The following is a 17074-nucleotide window of genomic DNA, read 5'->3' on the forward strand; positions in this document are numbered from 1 at the left end:
TTAAATATTGATGGGCTTTCACAGTATCCTTGTTGCCCTTGATATGTGAATGCAAACAAGTGCTGTGAGTCAGGGTGCACTGGAACACTAAAAAAATGCTGAACACAGATCAATTACTGTGTGCCATTTTGTTCCTTTTGGAATATTTGATATCAAAGTGTGTGGATCCGGGACCACTGGGGTCTCAGCCACCACTATTTGATTGGCTGGTCTTAAATCATGGTCCATTCTCCATTTATCTGAATTTGGCTTTCTGATCGGAAAAATTGGAGTGTTACACTGACATTTTGTGGGGATTAAAACCCCTGCTTCCACTAGTCCTTTAATAGTTGGTCCTATCCCTTCCTCTGCTTGTTTAGACAATGGATACTGTCTTTGATAGGGTAATGGTGCGTTGGGCCTAACCTGTATCTTTGCTAACCCTCCTGACTTAACTAGTCCTACATCTGTTGCATGTTTAGTCCACAGTTGCTTCTTCTACTTTTTTCTCTGTTAACTCCTCCTCATCTGCCATCTGTGGCATCTGTACCTCTACTTCTACTCTTACTTGTATTTTTGTTTGCTGACTCACTAACATGGTTGTAGCTACTACTTGCTCTGTCCCTTTATAATCTATCTTCAGAAACTTTCTTTCTTCTGACATATGTACTCTAGGGTTTCTAGTCATGTTCCACTTCACTACTCTTCCTGCCTCTTCCATCATAGGCCCTAAATCTTTGGATTCAAAATCTTGTCCGATCATCAGGGAGATGTGGGAGACTGCATTTCTGACTTGATACCATCCTTGAATCTTTTCTGGGAGTATGGCATACACAGCAACTCCTTGCTGGCCAATTATTATACTGTCCATGCTGATATCATATTGTCTTCCTTCTAGTCGTTCCTCCCATAGTGATGCATATTCTTCATCTTTCCCCCTTCATCATATTTCACGGTACAATGCCATGGTCCTCTAGCTTCATAGCAATCAGGACGTGCAGTATGTAGTTTAACCATGGCTTCCATTCAGAGTATTCTTGCCATATTTTTTATGTATCTTTGTCTCTGATAACTATCCAATACACTTTATCCAAATCTACGGTATTATTTCTTCTTCTTGGCTCACTACTAAGTATTGTTGGTTAACATCTCTGGGAGTGTTATCCATACTCCTGTTGGTCCACAGTGTATTTTATTAATTTGCAGAGCACATCTCTTCCAAGAAGATTGGCTTGAATGTCTAGGGAATATAGTAAAGGTGCTTGCACTACTAATCATTCTACAGTAATCCATTGAGGCTCTGTAAACTGTAGAGTGAGTTTTTCCTGAGAAGCCCACTGTCTTTATTGCTTTACTTGTGAGGGGAACCTTTGAGCCTTCTTTTCCAATGCTTATAAATGTTGCTCCTGTGTAAATAAGGAATGGGGCCTGTACTTCATTTCCAATTCCCACCATAATTGTTGGTTCTTGTGCAGGATGCAATGAGGTGGTACACTGCACCAGCTCCCCCTCTGGCTTCTCTAGGCCTCTTCACATTTCCCCTGGAGCTGGGCCCATTGGGCTCCCTCCAGGTGCAACTGGGTCTTGTACTTGGAATCCTGGGCCCATCCATTGACTGCCCAATTTCAAGCTCCTTGTGGTGTTACTGCAGGGGCTTGCTGCATTCCTGGCTGCCCTGTTCCTTGTTGAAGCATTGGTGCAGGCATTTGTTGTCTTCCTTGATTTCCCATGGCTCCTCCTGGCACCCCATATTGTAAGTAGGGACAATCTCGCTTTAAGTGACCTGGGTTATTGCAATTCCAGGAACTTCCTCCTTGTCCTCCTGTTCCCCAGGCAGGTCTTTGTGAAGGTTGTCTCCCTTGTCCTACTCTTCCTCGACCACTGCCTGGTCCCCAGCCACACTCTTTGAGGAGCATACTGAGGGTTCATGGGATAATTCATTAAGCATCCCATTGGATATTGCATCATATTTGGGGGAAAAGGCTGGTGGCATCCCTCAATTCTGGGGTGGTGCTGCTTGAATTGCAGCTGGAGCAACCATAACTGCTGCCTGTATTGTGGTGTACTCTTTGTCTTCTTTCTTCTTCTTTTCATGGTTCTCTTGTTTGTTTCTCACCAGTCCCCCTGCTCTGCTTTGTGTAATTGAACCAGCAGATCTTCTGCAGGAAGAGGGATCAGCAAGAGCGACAGGGGAGTAGTGATTACAGCTAAAATATTTACGTAGCAGACTGTAGACAGAATTTGGGCAGACAGTAGTTGAGGAGTCACAGTTCCTGATCCAGAATTTGACTACATATTTTCTACCACGCAGGTGTACAAGGATTTCTTCTACATGTTCATCGACACTTATGTCACTCTTTTTGACAAATGTCCTCAGATCTTCCCATTCTTCAATTTCAATTGTGTCAGAACCGTCCCTTCTGAATGAAGGTGGCTCCTTGACTTTTCTGTGATGGATTACATGGTTTTGTGACAAATTTGCCATGCTTGAAGAGCTGGTAGTCTTATTGTCATCGGAGTGTCTGTGCTAAAAGGACTAAGATGAGATACAATATTGTCTGTTAACTGTTGACCAATCTGAAGGACAATTGAACTCATTTGCCCTAACATATCAAGAATGCCATGTTCAGCATTAGGTGTTGATGTGATCACGTCACTAGGATTAAGATTGACAATTGACTGCATGTCTGCTGCATCACACTCTGTGTACATCCTTCTGGTGATGCCCGGTCTACCATCACTATCGGAGCTGTCCATTGAAAAGGGAATGGGTACACCTAAAACCCTTGAATTGGTCATTCAAATATCTATTGCTGTTACTCATAATTGGCATTACAACATATGCATACACAAATAAACAAACTCAATATTAATAATCAGAGTGAAAGGTTCAATGAACTGAAAAAGGATAAAGTAAGGAGTCCCTTAAGGAACGCTATGTACCAATGATGAGCTGTTCAACTGATGATGGATGCTTCCAGAATGCAGCAGCACAACAATCTTTTAACAATTTGTTCGAAGACGTGACCCAAAGCAACACAGCATCATCACAACTTCACGGCACCAATGTCTTGCTTGGTCAGTCCTTTCTGCTGAGCTGCACAATGGAGAACACAGGAAATAAGGGAACCCGCATGGAGAATTAAAACAAAACTTCCACAGCACTGTCTCATTATCTCTGCTTTTTATTTAGAACAGTTCTTTTTTTAATCTTTTCAAATTGATTAAATCTTTATGCGTTGTGATTCTATATGATCATGTATTCAATAGACATTTTCAATGAATTGATAAAGGGTAAACATCCCCACCTAGCGGCGAACACATAGTGCAATTAGAACAATTATTTAATACATCAAAACACATTAAAACAACACATCTTACAACATACCTGCACAATGGAGAACACAGGAAATAGAGGGAACCTGCATGGAGAATTAAAACAAAACTTCTACATACAGTAAAACAAAGACAATGCCCAAATCAATTACAATTAGGCCTTGTAACAAACTAAAAATAACTCAATATAAAACACCACATTCAACACCAAACACTGCTGCATGATGGCAGATGGCGCTGTCCCCATTTATGCATAAATTTAACTATTTTACACACCGTTACACTAGGAAAGTGCCCACATCTGTCTCCAATGGGCAGTCCACTACCAGCACCTAGAGGCCAACCGCAAGAGGTGCCCCTATCCACCATATTAACCAAGGCAAATGGTATGGCTATCCATAAGAAACCTTTGCCTGAGACCACAAACTTAAATGTTATTCAAAGCCCACTTCAAGCTGGCCCACACCAGTACCTCCACCTAACAGGTCCACATATCCCCCTGATGAAGTCATTTGTTGTATAGCCCTTTGTATTTCTGTTCTAAAATTCTTCTTCAAATGGTGGATTGTGAGACCTTTGGTGAGACCTGTTGAGTTATTTTGAGGGGACAGCAAATTTACACTGTTATACAAACTGTACACTCATTACTTTACATTGTAAAACAGTGTCAGTTCTTCAGTGTTGTCACATGAAAAGATATAATGAAATGTGTGTGTGTGTGTGTGTATGTGTGTGTGTGTGTGTGTGTGTGTGTGTGTGTGTGTGTGTGTGTGTTTTCCCAAGTTCCCAAATTACACCAGACGTCTAGCTACACAAACCCATATTTGGCGCATTTACCATTTACTTACATGTCTGTTTTACTGCCTATAATTATTATCAAAGGCACATCTTCTTTATATTTATAAAGATCTGTAGTTTATACTTCTGATTGTATAGATGGAGAATCAATGCCCTGAAGACTTAAAAAAGAACAAACATGAAAACATGGGAATGAGTCTGAAAAATGAAAAGCCAGAAAGCTTTATTATGGATTACATGTTCATTAATGGCAGCAAGTTGTCAAGTCCTCAGTATTTGTACAGTTAGGGATTCGTCAGACATTCTGCTAAAATAATTTCAGAAATCAGAAGAACTTTTATATCAATCAATATGATGAGAGCTTACAGTTTCATTTCCTTTATAAGTAACTGATGATCCTAGAACACAATTGATGATTAATAAGGAAAGGTTAAAAGAGTATAAAATTATTGACCATACAACCCCACAAACATATTATTTTTTTCTATCACACAACCTCACAGTTGATTCTGATTCATTCAAAACATCCCAGTAGAGCCAGAACCCAGCGTATAGAGGCTGAGTGAATGTGGTGTGGACTCTGTGGAGGAGCTTCATGGTGTCAGAGACGCTGTAGAAAGACAGAGTTCCTGCACTGTGATCCACATACACTCCTATTCTGGGGGATGATGGAAGTCTGAGATCAGTCTTAATGTTGTTGTGATAGAAATACAGAGAAGAAGGAGAACATTCCAGACTCCAGGACTGTTTGTTGTGTCCAAACCAGCACTCAATACCCTGACCTTTCCTGCTGATATCTTTATATGAGACTGATATTAACACGTATCTCTGACTGCTCCACTCCACCTCCCAGTAACAGCGTCCATACACACTCTCCTTACTCAGAACCTGACTGCAGCAGTCAAATCTCTCTGGATGTTCAGAGTATCGCTGCCTTCTCACACTACATGAAACCGCTCTGTTCTCCTCGGACAGAATGAGGTGATAATTTACTGTTTTGGGATCCAGAGTCAGATCACAGAAATCTAAACACATGAAAAATGTGAACATGTTAGATATCAATCACAGGATATATAGATGTGGAGTTTGTGTGTTTGTGTGTGTGTGTGTGTGTGTGGGGGGGGGGGGGGGGGTTATAGACTTACATTTTAGAAATTCGTCTCTGCTGTTCGGCTCTAAGGGTAAAATCCGAAAGTCCTCAACTGTTGAGACAAAAATAAAATGCCCTGATGTTAAAACCCATCAAACCAGACTGTTGTATAGATCTGAAGTGTGTGTAGATCAAGTGCAACACTTCAGTGATGAAGCACCAAAGTGCAGAGTTTCTCAGCTCTAACACAAACTTATTCACATCAGCAGTTCATCATTTCTAACAGGATCATTTCTTTACCATGTTCAGGGATTTTGATGAATTCCTCCTGGCAGATTTCCTCAAGTCTCTTTTTCAGATCAGAGAGAGATTTCCTCACTCTCTGAAATGAGAGATGTTGATTTACAGTGATGCTGGACGAATCCTCACAGAGATCAGACTGAAAATCTGGTCTATTGTATGGAAGAGATTGATGACCAGAGACTAAAGCCTGCAAACAGCAATTAGACATGAAATTATAAATGAAATAAATGAAAGTTATTTTAAAGAATCTTAAAGCTCATTGTTTCTATATCAAAAAAGGTTTGAAGCGGAAACATTTTAGAAACCGAAGAACCATCATTTATTCACTAGAACCCATAACCTGGAAATGTGGATGTTGTTTACCTTTATTTCCTGGAGGAAATGGATGTGATCATGTGTGTGTGAAAGCTTCTCCATCTCAGTGACTCTCCTCTGAAGATCATCAATCTCCTGCTCCAGTTGCTCCAGGAGTCGTTCAGCTCGACTCAGTTCAGCCTTCTCCTGAGCTCTGATCATGTTTGTCACCTCTGAGCGCTTTTTCTCCATGGAGCTGATCAGCTCATTGAAGATGATCTCATTGTCCACCACTGCTATCTTTGCACTGTGCTGTTAGGAGACACACAACATATGAAGGTCCATTTAAAGCTCATCTCTCAATCTCTCTTACTGGGACTCTAAATGTCTCCATGTTGTCCATGTTGTGTGTGTTTCTAGGAGCAGCTCTGTCTCTGCTCACTGCTCACCTTTATAGTGTTCACAGCCTGTTTCAGCTCCTGCACCTTCTTCTGCTTCTCCTGGAGTCTCTGCTGGAATTTCAGCTGCTCCTCCTGTAGCTCATTCTGAGGACAAATAGTTGTTTAGGTTCATTTTTTACTATAATTCCTCCTGCATTTGCTCCTTCTGTATACATGAGTTCACACCCTCTCAGATTCTGAGTACTGTCTATACAATTTTAGACATTCTCTCTCTCTCTCTCTCTCTCTCTCTCTCTCTCTCTCTCTCTCTCTCTCTCTCTCTCTCTCTCTGTCAAACCTACTGTATGTTGACTCACCCAGTCAGCAGGAATGTTCACTGACCTGTTTGATGGGTTTATGATTAATGCTGATCAGAAATAAATTCAGCAGTCTCTTAATGTTGTTAAGTTATATTGAAATAAGTTTTATCTCGATTTAAAAAAAATTTATTAATACATAAATCGGATTTTCTCACCTGTTTTTCAGTTCTTTCATCCGCAGCTGTGACTGTGTCATGACCTCTGTGTTTATCCATCATACACATATAACAGATGAAGCTTTGGTCAGAACGACAGAAGATCTCCAGTACTTCATCGTGTTCAGAGCAGATCTTGTCTTGTAGATTTACAGAAGCTTCGACTAACTTGTGCTTTTTTAATCCAGGAACTTTATAGTGAGGTTTGAGATGAGTTTCACAAAACGAAGCCACACACATCAGACAGGACTTGATGGCTTTGTGTTTTCTCCCGGTGCAGAACTCACACTCCACATCTCCAGGTCCAGCGTAACAGTGATCAGGAGAAGCAGCTTGAACTTCAATCTTCTTCTTCAGTTTCTCCACCACTTCAGCCAGGATGTTGTTTCTGCGTAGAACAGGCCTTGGTGTGAAAGTGTCTCTGCACTGAGGACAGATGTAGACGTCCTTCTGATCCTCCTGATTCCAGCAGCCATTAATACACACCTTACAGAAACTGTGACCACAAGAGAGAGTCACCGGATCCTTCAGGAGTTCCAGACACACTGAACAGGTGAACTGATCCTGATCTACTGAAAGACTTGTCTCAGCCATTTTCCTGAACTCACACAGTGACAGAATACATGAGAGGGAATCTCTGACTTTCGTTTTCTCTGGAATCTGGAATCTCTGGCTCTTCGCTTTCTTCTGAGAGAGACAGAAGGAGGAGGAGCATTTAGTACACATGACTAGTATGGACATTTTTATTAAAAAAGTGAATGAATGGTTTTTGAATCATGCATTAATCATGTTAGGAAATAAAAGTTTAAATGAATCCAATGCTGCATCTGTGATGTTACTTTGCAGAGTGATGCAGTTTGTAACAAAACCAGGATTGGGAGACTCAGTAAAAAGTGAAATTGACAATCGTTTCTTCTTTTTCCTCCTCTTTCGGCTTTTCCCTTCAGGAGTCGCCATAGCGAATCATCTCTCTACACCATCCCTATCTTCTGCATCCTCAACACTTTGCACCCACTAGCTTCATATCCTCATTAATTACATCCATATACAGTACCTCCTCTTTGCCTCGTGCCTGGCAGTTCCCTGTCCAACATTCTCCTACCAATATACTCACTCTCCCTCCTCTTAACATGTCCAAACCATCTTAATCTGGCCTCCCTAACTTTGTCCCCCAAACGTCCAACATGAGCTGTCCCTCTGATGTACTCGTTCCTAATCCTGTCCAATCTTGTCACTCCCAAAGAGAACCTCAACATCTTCAGCCCGGCTACCTCTAGCTCTGACCCCTGTCTCTTCTTCAGTGACAATGTCTCTAAACCATACAGCATGGCCGGTCTCACCACTGTCCTGTACACCTTCCCCTTGATTCTTGCTGATATTTTCCTATCACACAGAACTCCTGACACCTTTCTCCACCCATTCCAACCTGCCTGCACTAGTTTCTTTACCTCTTTCCCACTCTCTAGATTTACTCTGGACTGTTGACCCCAAGTACTTAAACTCCTGTATCTTCTTCACCTCTTCACCCTGTAACCTTACTGTCCAACTTCCCTCCCTTTCATTCACACACATGTACTCAGTCTTACTACGACTGACTTACATGCCTCTTCTCTCCAGCGCAAACCTCCACCTCTCCAGGTTTTCCTCCACCTGCTCCCTGCTCTCACTACAGATCACAATGTCATCTGCAAACATCATCGTCCAAGGAGACTCCTGTCTGACCTCCTCTGACAACTGGTCCATCACTATAGCAAACAGGAAGGGGCTCAGAGCCGATCCCTGATGCAGTCCCACCTCCACTTTGAACTCCTCTGTCTGACCTACAGCACACCTCACCACTGTCCTGGTTCTCTCATACATGTCCTGCACCACTCTGACATACTTTTCTGCTACTCCTGGCTTCCTCATACAGTACCACAGCTCTTCACTTGGCACCCTGTCATACGCTTTCTCCAAGTCTACAAACACACAGTGCAACTCCCCCTGACCATCCCTATACTTCTCCATCAACATTCTCATCTGTTGTGTTCTTTCTGGGCATGAAGCCATACTGCTGCTCACAAATTTCCACTACCTTCCTTAACCTAGCTTCCACTACTCTTTCCCACAGCTTAATTGTATGGCTCATCAACTTTTTCCCCCTATAGTTGCTACAATTCTGCACGTCACCCTTATTCTTAAAGATCGGCACTAACACACTTCTTCTCCATTCCTCAGGCATCCTCTCACTCTCTAAAACCCTGTTGAACAAACTAGTTAAAAATTCCACTGCTGCCTCTCCTAGACACTTTCAGACCTCTACCGGGATGTCATCAGGACAACTGCCTTTCCACTTTTCATCCTCTTCAAAAGCTTCCTGACTTCATCCTTTCAAATCTTATCTACTTCTTGTTCCACAGAGTTCACCCCTTCTACTCTTTTTTCCCCTCTCATTTTCCTCATTCATCAGCTACTCAAAGTATTCCTTCCATTTCCTCTGAACACTCTCTTCACTTGTGAGCACGCTTCCATCTCTATCCTTAATAATTCGAACTTGCTGCACATCCTTCCCATCTCAATTCCTCTGCCTATCTAAGTCCTGTACAAGTCCTTTTCTCCTTCTCTAGTGTCTAACCTAGTGTACAACTCGCCATATGCCTTCTGCTTGGCCTTAGACACCTCCCTCTTCACTCTGCGCTGTAACACCTTGTATTCCTGTCTATTCTCTTAAGTCCTGTCCATGTCCCATTTCTTCTTGGCTAATCTCTTCCTCTGGATACTATCCTGAACTTCCTCATTCCACCTCCAAGTCTCCTTATCTTCTTTCCTCTTTCCAGATGACACACCCAGCACCTTTCTCCCTGTCTCCCTGATCACTTCTGCTGTACAGCAGTGTTGTATAATGTACTAGAAAGCAATACTTGAGTAAAACTACAAGTATCGTACTAGAAAAAGACTTTTGTAGAAGTGAAAGTCACCTTTTAGAATATTACTCAAGTAAAAGTCTTAAAAAGTATTTGTACTCCTAAAAGTATTTGAAGTAAAAGTAAAAAGTAAAATTTTCGGTAGGCATAAGAGCAGATGCGGTTCTAGGGTTTCATCTTTAGTGGTTTTAACCCTAGGTGAGAATTTAAAACAAGAAGAGTTTTATATTATATATTATATGACTACATACTAAGGGGCCGGTGCAATGTGGATTGGGTGGCAGTCGAAGGCGGGGGCCTCGGCGACCCAAACCCCAGACACGGAATCTGGCACTAGGGACATGGAATGTCACCTCACTGGGGGGGGGGGAGGAGCCTGAGCTGGTGCGGGAGGTTGAGAGATACCGACTAGACATAGTTGGGCTCACCTTCACACACAGCTTGGGCTCTGGAACCCAACTCCTTGAGAGAGGCTGGACTCTCTACTACTCTGGAGTTGCCCCTGGGGAGAGGCGGCGGGCTGGTGTGGGCTTGCTCATAGCCCCCCAGCTCAGCAACCATGTGTTGGAGTTCACCCCGGTGAACGAGAGGGTCGTTTCCCTGCGCCTTCGGGTTGGGGATAGGTCTCGGTTATTTGTTATTTCACGGTTATTTGTGCTTACGGGCCACATGGCAGTGTAGAGTACCCGAACTTCTTGGCGTGTCTGGAAGGGGTGCTGGAAAGTGCTCCGACCGGGGACTCCGTCGTTCTACTGGGGGACTTCAACGCTCATGTGGGCAGTGACAGTGACACCTGGAGGGGCGTGATTGGGAGGAACGGAGGAACGCCCCCTCCAACCTGAACCCGAGTGGTGTTCTGTTATTGGACTTCTGTGCTAGTCACAGTTTGTCCATAACAAACATCATGTTCAAGCATAAGGGTGTCCATCAGTACACATGGCACCAGGACACCCTAGGTCAGAGGTCGATGATCGACTTTGTGGTTGTTTCATCTGACCCCCGGCCGTATGACTTGGAAACTCGGGTAAAGATAGGGGAGGAGCTGTCAACTGATCACCACCTGGTGGTGAGTTGGGTCCGATGGCAGGGGAAGGAAGTTGGACAGACTTGGCAGACCCAAACGTACTGTGAGGGTCTGCTGGGAACGTTTGACAGAGTCTTCGGTCAGAGAGATCTTCAACTTCCACCTCTGGCAGAGCTTCAACCAGATCCCGAGGGCGGTTGGAGACATTGAGTCCGAGTGGACCATGTTCTCCACCTCCATTGTTGACGCGGCCGCTCGGAGCTGTGGCCTTAAGGCAATCCCTGAACCTGGCGTTGGACCCCAGAAGTAAGGGATGCCGTCAAGTTGAAGAAGGAGTCCTATCGAGCCTGGTTGGCTCGCGGGACTCCGGAGGCAGCTGATAGGTACCGAAGGGCCAAGCAAGCTTCAGCCGGGGTGGTTGTGGAGGCAAAAACTCAGGTCTGGGAGGAGTTCAGTGAGGTCATGGAGGACTATCGGTTGGCCTCGAAGAAATTCTGGCAAACTGTCCGGCACCTCAGGAGGTGGAAACAGTGCCCTGCCCAAACTGTTGTTTACAGTGGGAGTGGGAATCTGCTGACTTCGACTGGGGACATCCTCGGACGGTTGAAGGAATACTTCGAGGTACTCCTCAACCCCACTGACATGTCTTCCACTGAGGAAGCAGAGGGCGGGGGCTCATTTGTGGACTCGTCGATTCCCCAAGCTGAGGTCACTGAGGTAGTTGAGAAGCTCCTCAGTGGCAAGGCACCGGGGGTGGATGAGATCCGCCCTGAGTACCTCAAGTCTCTGGATGTTGTGGGGCTGTCTTGGTTGACACGCCTCTGCAACATCGCGTGGAGGTTGGGGACAGTGCTTCTGGATTGGCAGACTGGGGTGGTAGTCACTCTGTTTAGGAAGGGGGACCGGAGGGTGTGTTCCAACTACAGGGGGGACCACACTCCTCAGCCTTCCAGGAAAAGTCTATGCCAGGGTACTGGAGAGGAGAATTCGGCCGATAGTCGAACCTCGGATTCAGGAGGAACAATGCAGGTTTTGTCCCAGTCGTGGAACACTGGACCATCTCTATACCCTCGCCAGGTTGCTGGAGGGTTCATGAGAGTTTGCCCAACCAGTTCACATGTGCTTTGTGGATCTGGAGAAGGCATTCGACTGTGTCCCTCGTTGTGACCTGTGTGGGGTGCTCTGGGAGTATGGGGTCCGGGGCCCTCTGTTAAGGGCTGTCCGGTCACTATATGACCGGAGCAGGAGTTTGGTTTGCATTGCTGGAAAAGGGTCGGAAAAGGGTGGCTTGCCGCCTTCAGGTTGGTGGAGAGCTACTGCCTCAAGTGGAGGAGTTTAAGTATCTTGGGGTCTCGTTTACGAGTGAGGGCAGGATGGAGCGGGAGATAGACAGGCGGATTGGTGTATCTTCTGCAGTGATGCGGTCGATATACCGATCTGTTGTGGTGAAGAAAGAGCTGAGCCGCAAGGCGAAGCTCTCTATTTACCAGTCGATCTACGTTCCTACCCTCACCTATGGTCATGAGCTTTGGGTCATGACCGAAAGGACGAGATCCCGGATACAGGCGGCCGCAATGAATTTAATCCGCAGGGTGGCTGGGCGCTCCCTTAGAGATAGGGTGAGGAGCTCAGTCACTCGGGAGGAGCTCAGAGTAGAGCCGCTGCTCCTCCACATCGAGAGGAGTCAGCTGAGGTGGCTCGGGCATTTGTTTTGGACGCCTCCTGGACGCCTCCCTGGGGAGGTGTTCCGTGCATGTCCAACCGGGAGGAGGCCCCGGGGAAGACCTAGGACATGCTGGAGGGACTCGGCATTCCCCAAGAAGAGCTGGAGGAAGTGTCTGGGGAGAGGGAAGTCTGGGCGTCCCTGCTTAGACTGCTGCCCCCGCGAGCCGGCCCCGGATAAGCGGTAGAAGATGGATGGATGGATGGAGTAAGCCAAAAGTTATGGTATTATTAAATGGCAAAAGTGGACACCAAAATTTTATGCATGATGTAATGATGCCAGTCTTGAATCAAATCAGTTCATGTATGTGTGCATTCTCTACAAACAGTGTGTCCAATGAATGCAGTCATTAATAAAGAAAAGTATTCAAAAGACGAAGACCAAATCAATAAATGTTATTTTTATTTAGTATTTAATGGATTGTTTGCATTAATATTTTGTTTGTGCTACAACTCTGGTAATAAGAATAGTGAAATTTCATTGCTTTTGGTTGCCGTCTTTGCGGCTTTCCACCGGTTAACGTTATAGATAAATGCCTCCAGCTCTGACTGCACGTGCCTGTGCTTCTCCGTAGAGCGTGCGTACGTGTGGAATGCAATCTAGGAGCAGCGATTCGCCAAACCTCTCTTATTGCAGTCACACACATTTCTTCTGATTTTATTTTGTAGTAACGAGTAACGAAGATGCTTAGTGGAAATATAACAGAGTGAAAGTATACATTTTATCTAGGAAATGTAGTGGATTAAAAGCGAAAGGTGACATAAATTTAAATAGCGAAGTAAAGTACAGATACATGAAATTTCTACTTAAGTATAGTAAAAAGGATTTTTACTCCATTACATTGCAACACTGCTGTACAGTGATACCTCGAGATACGAGTGCATTGACACATAAATTTTTTGAGATACGACCAAATTTTTGCCTTCAGATACGAGCAAATTTTTGAGATATGAGCATCTGAGCTGCCGCCACCGAAACAAAGATCCCCAACAACCACGTGTGGTCTGTTTCCCCCACCTGAGCTTCCTGTGTCTCACTCGGTTAAAGCCACCTTTCCCTTGCACACGACAAACGATGGCAGATAAACCGGAAGTCATTCATTTCCTATGGACAGTCACAAAGGGACTGCGTGGAACGGATTGTTGGGATTTGAATTAATTTAAATGGGGAAAATTGCTTTGAGATACGAGCAATTTGATATATGAGCAAGATCACGGAACGAATTAAACTCGTCCATCCATCCATTTTCTACCGCTTATCCGGGGCCGGCTCGCGGGGGCATCAGTCTAAGCAGGGATGCCCAGACTTCCCTCTCCCCAGACACTTCCTCCAGCTCTTCCGGGGGAATACCGAGGCATTCCCAGGCCAGCCGAGAGACATAGTCCCTCCAGCGTGTCCTAGGTCTCCCCCGGGGCCTCCTCCCGGTTGGACATGCCCGGAACACTTCCCCAGGGAGGCGTCCAGGAGGCATCCGAAACAGATGCCCGAGCCACCTCAGCTGACCCCTCTCAATGTGGAGGAGCAGCGGCTCTACTCTGAGCTCCTCCCGAGTGACTGAGCTCCTCACCCTATCTCTAAGGGTGCGCCCAGCCACCCTGCGGAGGAAACTCATTTCGGCCGCCTGTATCCGGGATCTTGTCCTTTCGGTCATGACCCAAAGCTCATGACCATAGGTGAGGGTAGGAACGTAGATCGACTGGTAAATAGAGAGCTTCGCCTTGCGGCTCAGCTCTTTCTTCACCACAACAGATCGGTATATCGACCACATCACTGCAGAAGATACACCGCCTGTCAATCTCCCGCTACATCCTTCCCTCACTCGTGAACAGGACCCCAAGATACTTAAACTCCTCCACTTGAGGCAGGAACTCTCCACCAACCTGAAGAGGGCAAGCCACCCTTTTCCGGCTGAGAACCATGGCCTCGGACTTGGAGGTGCTGATTCTCATCCCCGCCGCTTCACACTCAGCTGCAAACCGTCCCAGTGCATGCTGAAGGTCCTGATTTGAAGAAGCCAACAGGACAACATCATCTGCAAAGAGCAGAGACGAAATCCTGTGGTCCCCAAACCTGACTCCCTCCGGCCCCCGACTGCGCCTAGAAATCCTGTCCATATAAATAATGAACAGGACCGGTGACAAAGGGCAGCCCTGCCGGAGTCCAACATGCACCGGGAACAAGTCTGACTTACACCCGGCAATGCGAACCAAACTCCTGCTCCGGTCATATAGGGACCGGACAGCCCTTAACAGAGGGCCCCGGACCCCATATTCCCAGAGCACCCCAAACAGGTCATCACGAGGGACACAGTCAAATGCCTTCTCCAGATCCACAAAACACATGTGAACTGGTTGGGCAAACTCCCATGAACCCTCCAGCAACCTGGTGAGGGTATAGAGATGGTCCAGTGTTCCACGACCAGGACGAAACCTGCATTGTTCCTCCTGAATCCAAGGTTCGACTATCGGCCGAATTCTCCTCTCCAGTACCCTGGCATAGACTTTTCCGGGGAGGCTGAGGAGTGTGATCCCCCTATAGTTGGAAAACACCCTCCGGTCCCCCTTCTTAAACAGAGGGACCACCACCCCAGTCTGCCAGTCCAGAGGCACTGTCCCCAACCGCCACGCGATGTTGCAGAGGCGTGTCAGCCAAGACAGCCCCACAATATCCAGAGACTTAAGGTACTCAGGGTGGATCTCATCCACCCCCGGTGCCTTGCCACTGAGGAACTACCTCAGTGACCTCAGCTTGGGGGATCGACGAGTCCACAACCGATCCCTCCGCCTCTGCTTCCTCAATGGAAGACATGTTGGTGGGGTCGAGGAGATCCTCAAAGTACTCCTTCCACCGTCTGAGGATGTCACCAGTCGAAGTCAGCAGATTCCCACTCCCACTGTAAACAGTGTGAGCAGGGCACTGCTTCCCCCTCCTGAGACGCCGGACGGTTTGCCAGCATTTCTTCGAGGCCAACCGATAGTCCTTCTCCATGGCCTCACCGAACTCCTCCCAGACCCGAGTTTTTGCCTCTGCAACCACCCGGGCTGAAGCTCGCTTGGCCCTCCGGTAACTATCAGCTGCCTCCGGAGTCCCCCGAGCCAACCAGGCTCGATAGGACTCCTTCTTCAGCTTGATGGCATCCCTTACTTCCGGGGTCCACCACCGGGTTCGGGGATTGCCGCCACGACAGGCACCGGAGACCTTACGGCCACAGCTCCGTGCGCCTGCATCGACAATGGAGGTGGAGAACATGGTCCACTCGGACTCAATGTCTCCAACCTCCCTCGGGATCTGGTTGAAGCTCTGCCGGAGGTGAGAGTTGAAGATCTCTCTGACAGGAGACTCTGCCAAATGTTCCCAGCAGACCCTCACAGTAAGTTTGGGTCTGCCAAGTCTGTCCAACTTCCTCCCCTGCCATCGGACCCAACTCACCACCAGGTGGTGATCAGTTGACAGCTCCGCCCCTCTCTTTACCCGAGTGTCCAAGACATACGGCCGGAGGTCAGATGAAACAACCACAAAGTCGATCATCGACTTCCGACCTAGGGTGTCCTGGTGCCATGTGTACTGATGGACACCCTTAAGCTTGAACATGGTGTTTGTTATGGACAAACTGTGACTAGCACAGAAGTCCAATAACAGAACACCACTCGGGTTCAGTTCGGGGGTGCCGTTCCTCCCAATCACGCCCCTCCAGGTGTCACTGTCACTGCCCACATGAGCGTTGAAGTCCCCCAGTAGAACGACGGAGTCCCCAGTCGGGGCACTTTCTAGCCACTACAGTGCCTTCGTCCAGCCCAGTCCTGTGCACACCTGTGACCGAGCCAGTTCTCATGGCTACCGTACCGGCAAGCTCGGCTGAGGCCCGTGCTAACCGGCTGGTTTCCAAACTGGTGGATACCCCGATGAGGTCGGCTCGGGCGGCCGGCATCCCTAAGCCGCCAGCTGGACCAGCCGGGTCGCCGGAACCAGCCGGGTCGACGGAACCGACCGGGTCACCAGAGCCGACCGGGTCGACGGAACCTGCCGGACCGACCGGGTCAACGGAAACGACCGGGTCGATAGAACCTGCCGAACCGACTGGGTCGATGGAACCGACCGGGTTGACCCGATCGTCAGAACCTGCATGACCGGCCGGGTTGACGGAACCGACCGGGTCGTCGGAACCTGCTGGACCGACCGGGTCGATGGAACCGACCGGGTCGTCGGAACCTGCTGGACTGACCGGGTCGACGAAACAAGCCGGACCGATGGAACCGACCGGGTCGTCAGAACCAGCTGGACCGAGCGGGTCAATGGAACCAGCCGAACCGACCGGGTTGACGGAACCAGCCGAACCAGGCCGGGTTGAACTGACTGAGTCAGAGAACGCAGTCGACATGGTTACACCCAAGCTCCCTGAACTCTCTGCCTGGCCTGAACCAACCAATTTTCCTGTTATCTGTCCTGTGCCAACCCCTCTACCTCCTGTCCCTGTTTACAGGCTCAGAGCACCCCCAGCACCACCATGGGTTGCAATCACGGCCAGCTCACTGCTCTGCTCTCTGGCTCCGCCTCCAGCACCACCCTGGTCTCCGGGCCTGCTCTGGTCTCTGACTCTGCCTCCAGCACCACCCTGGCCGCCAACTCCGCTTTGGTCCCTGGCTCGACTCGTGGCACCACCCTGGCTCAGAGTCCTGCCCTGGTCTCTGACTCTGCCTCCAGCACCACCC

The 17074-nt window shown here is 47.4% G+C and overlaps 1 protein-coding gene and 1 pseudogene across 1 annotated transcript; both read right to left on the bottom strand.

Moving 5' to 3' along the window:
• LOC113658642 overlaps positions 1–17074 on the bottom strand; it is a 297616-nt pseudogene that overhangs the window by 262100 nt on the left and 18442 nt on the right.
• Positions 4573–7335, bottom strand: LOC113658636 (tripartite motif-containing protein 16-like). The gene is made up of 6 exons (XM_027171177.2): positions 6716–7335; positions 6250–6345; positions 5870–6112; positions 5504–5693; positions 5259–5315; positions 4573–5138 (listed from the first exon to the last, which is right to left on the bottom strand). Exons 1-6 carry the CDS (start codon positions 7307–7309, stop codon positions 4588–4590), a joined length of 1731 nt encoding a protein of 576 aa, XP_027026978.2. The 5' UTR covers positions 7310–7335; the 3' UTR covers positions 4573–4587.

This window comes from Tachysurus fulvidraco, chromosome 9 (genome assembly GCF_022655615.1).
Source record: "Tachysurus fulvidraco isolate hzauxx_2018 chromosome 9, HZAU_PFXX_2.0, whole genome shotgun sequence".
NCBI lineage: Eukaryota > Metazoa > Chordata > Actinopteri > Siluriformes > Bagridae > Tachysurus > Tachysurus fulvidraco.

Coding starts and splice junctions, on each gene's coding strand:
- LOC113658636 (XM_027171177.2), bottom strand. CDS start 7,309: ATGGCTGAGACAAGTCTTTCAGTAGATCAGGATCAGTTCACCTGTTCA. Junction 5,694..5,869: donor ATTTCCTCCAGGAAATAAAG/GTAAACAACATC, acceptor TGCTGTTTGCAG/GCTTTAGTCTCTGGTCATCA. Junction 5,139..5,258: donor CAGAGACGAATTTCTAAAAT/GTAAGTCTATAA, acceptor TCATGTGTTTAG/ATTTCTGTGATCTGACTCTG.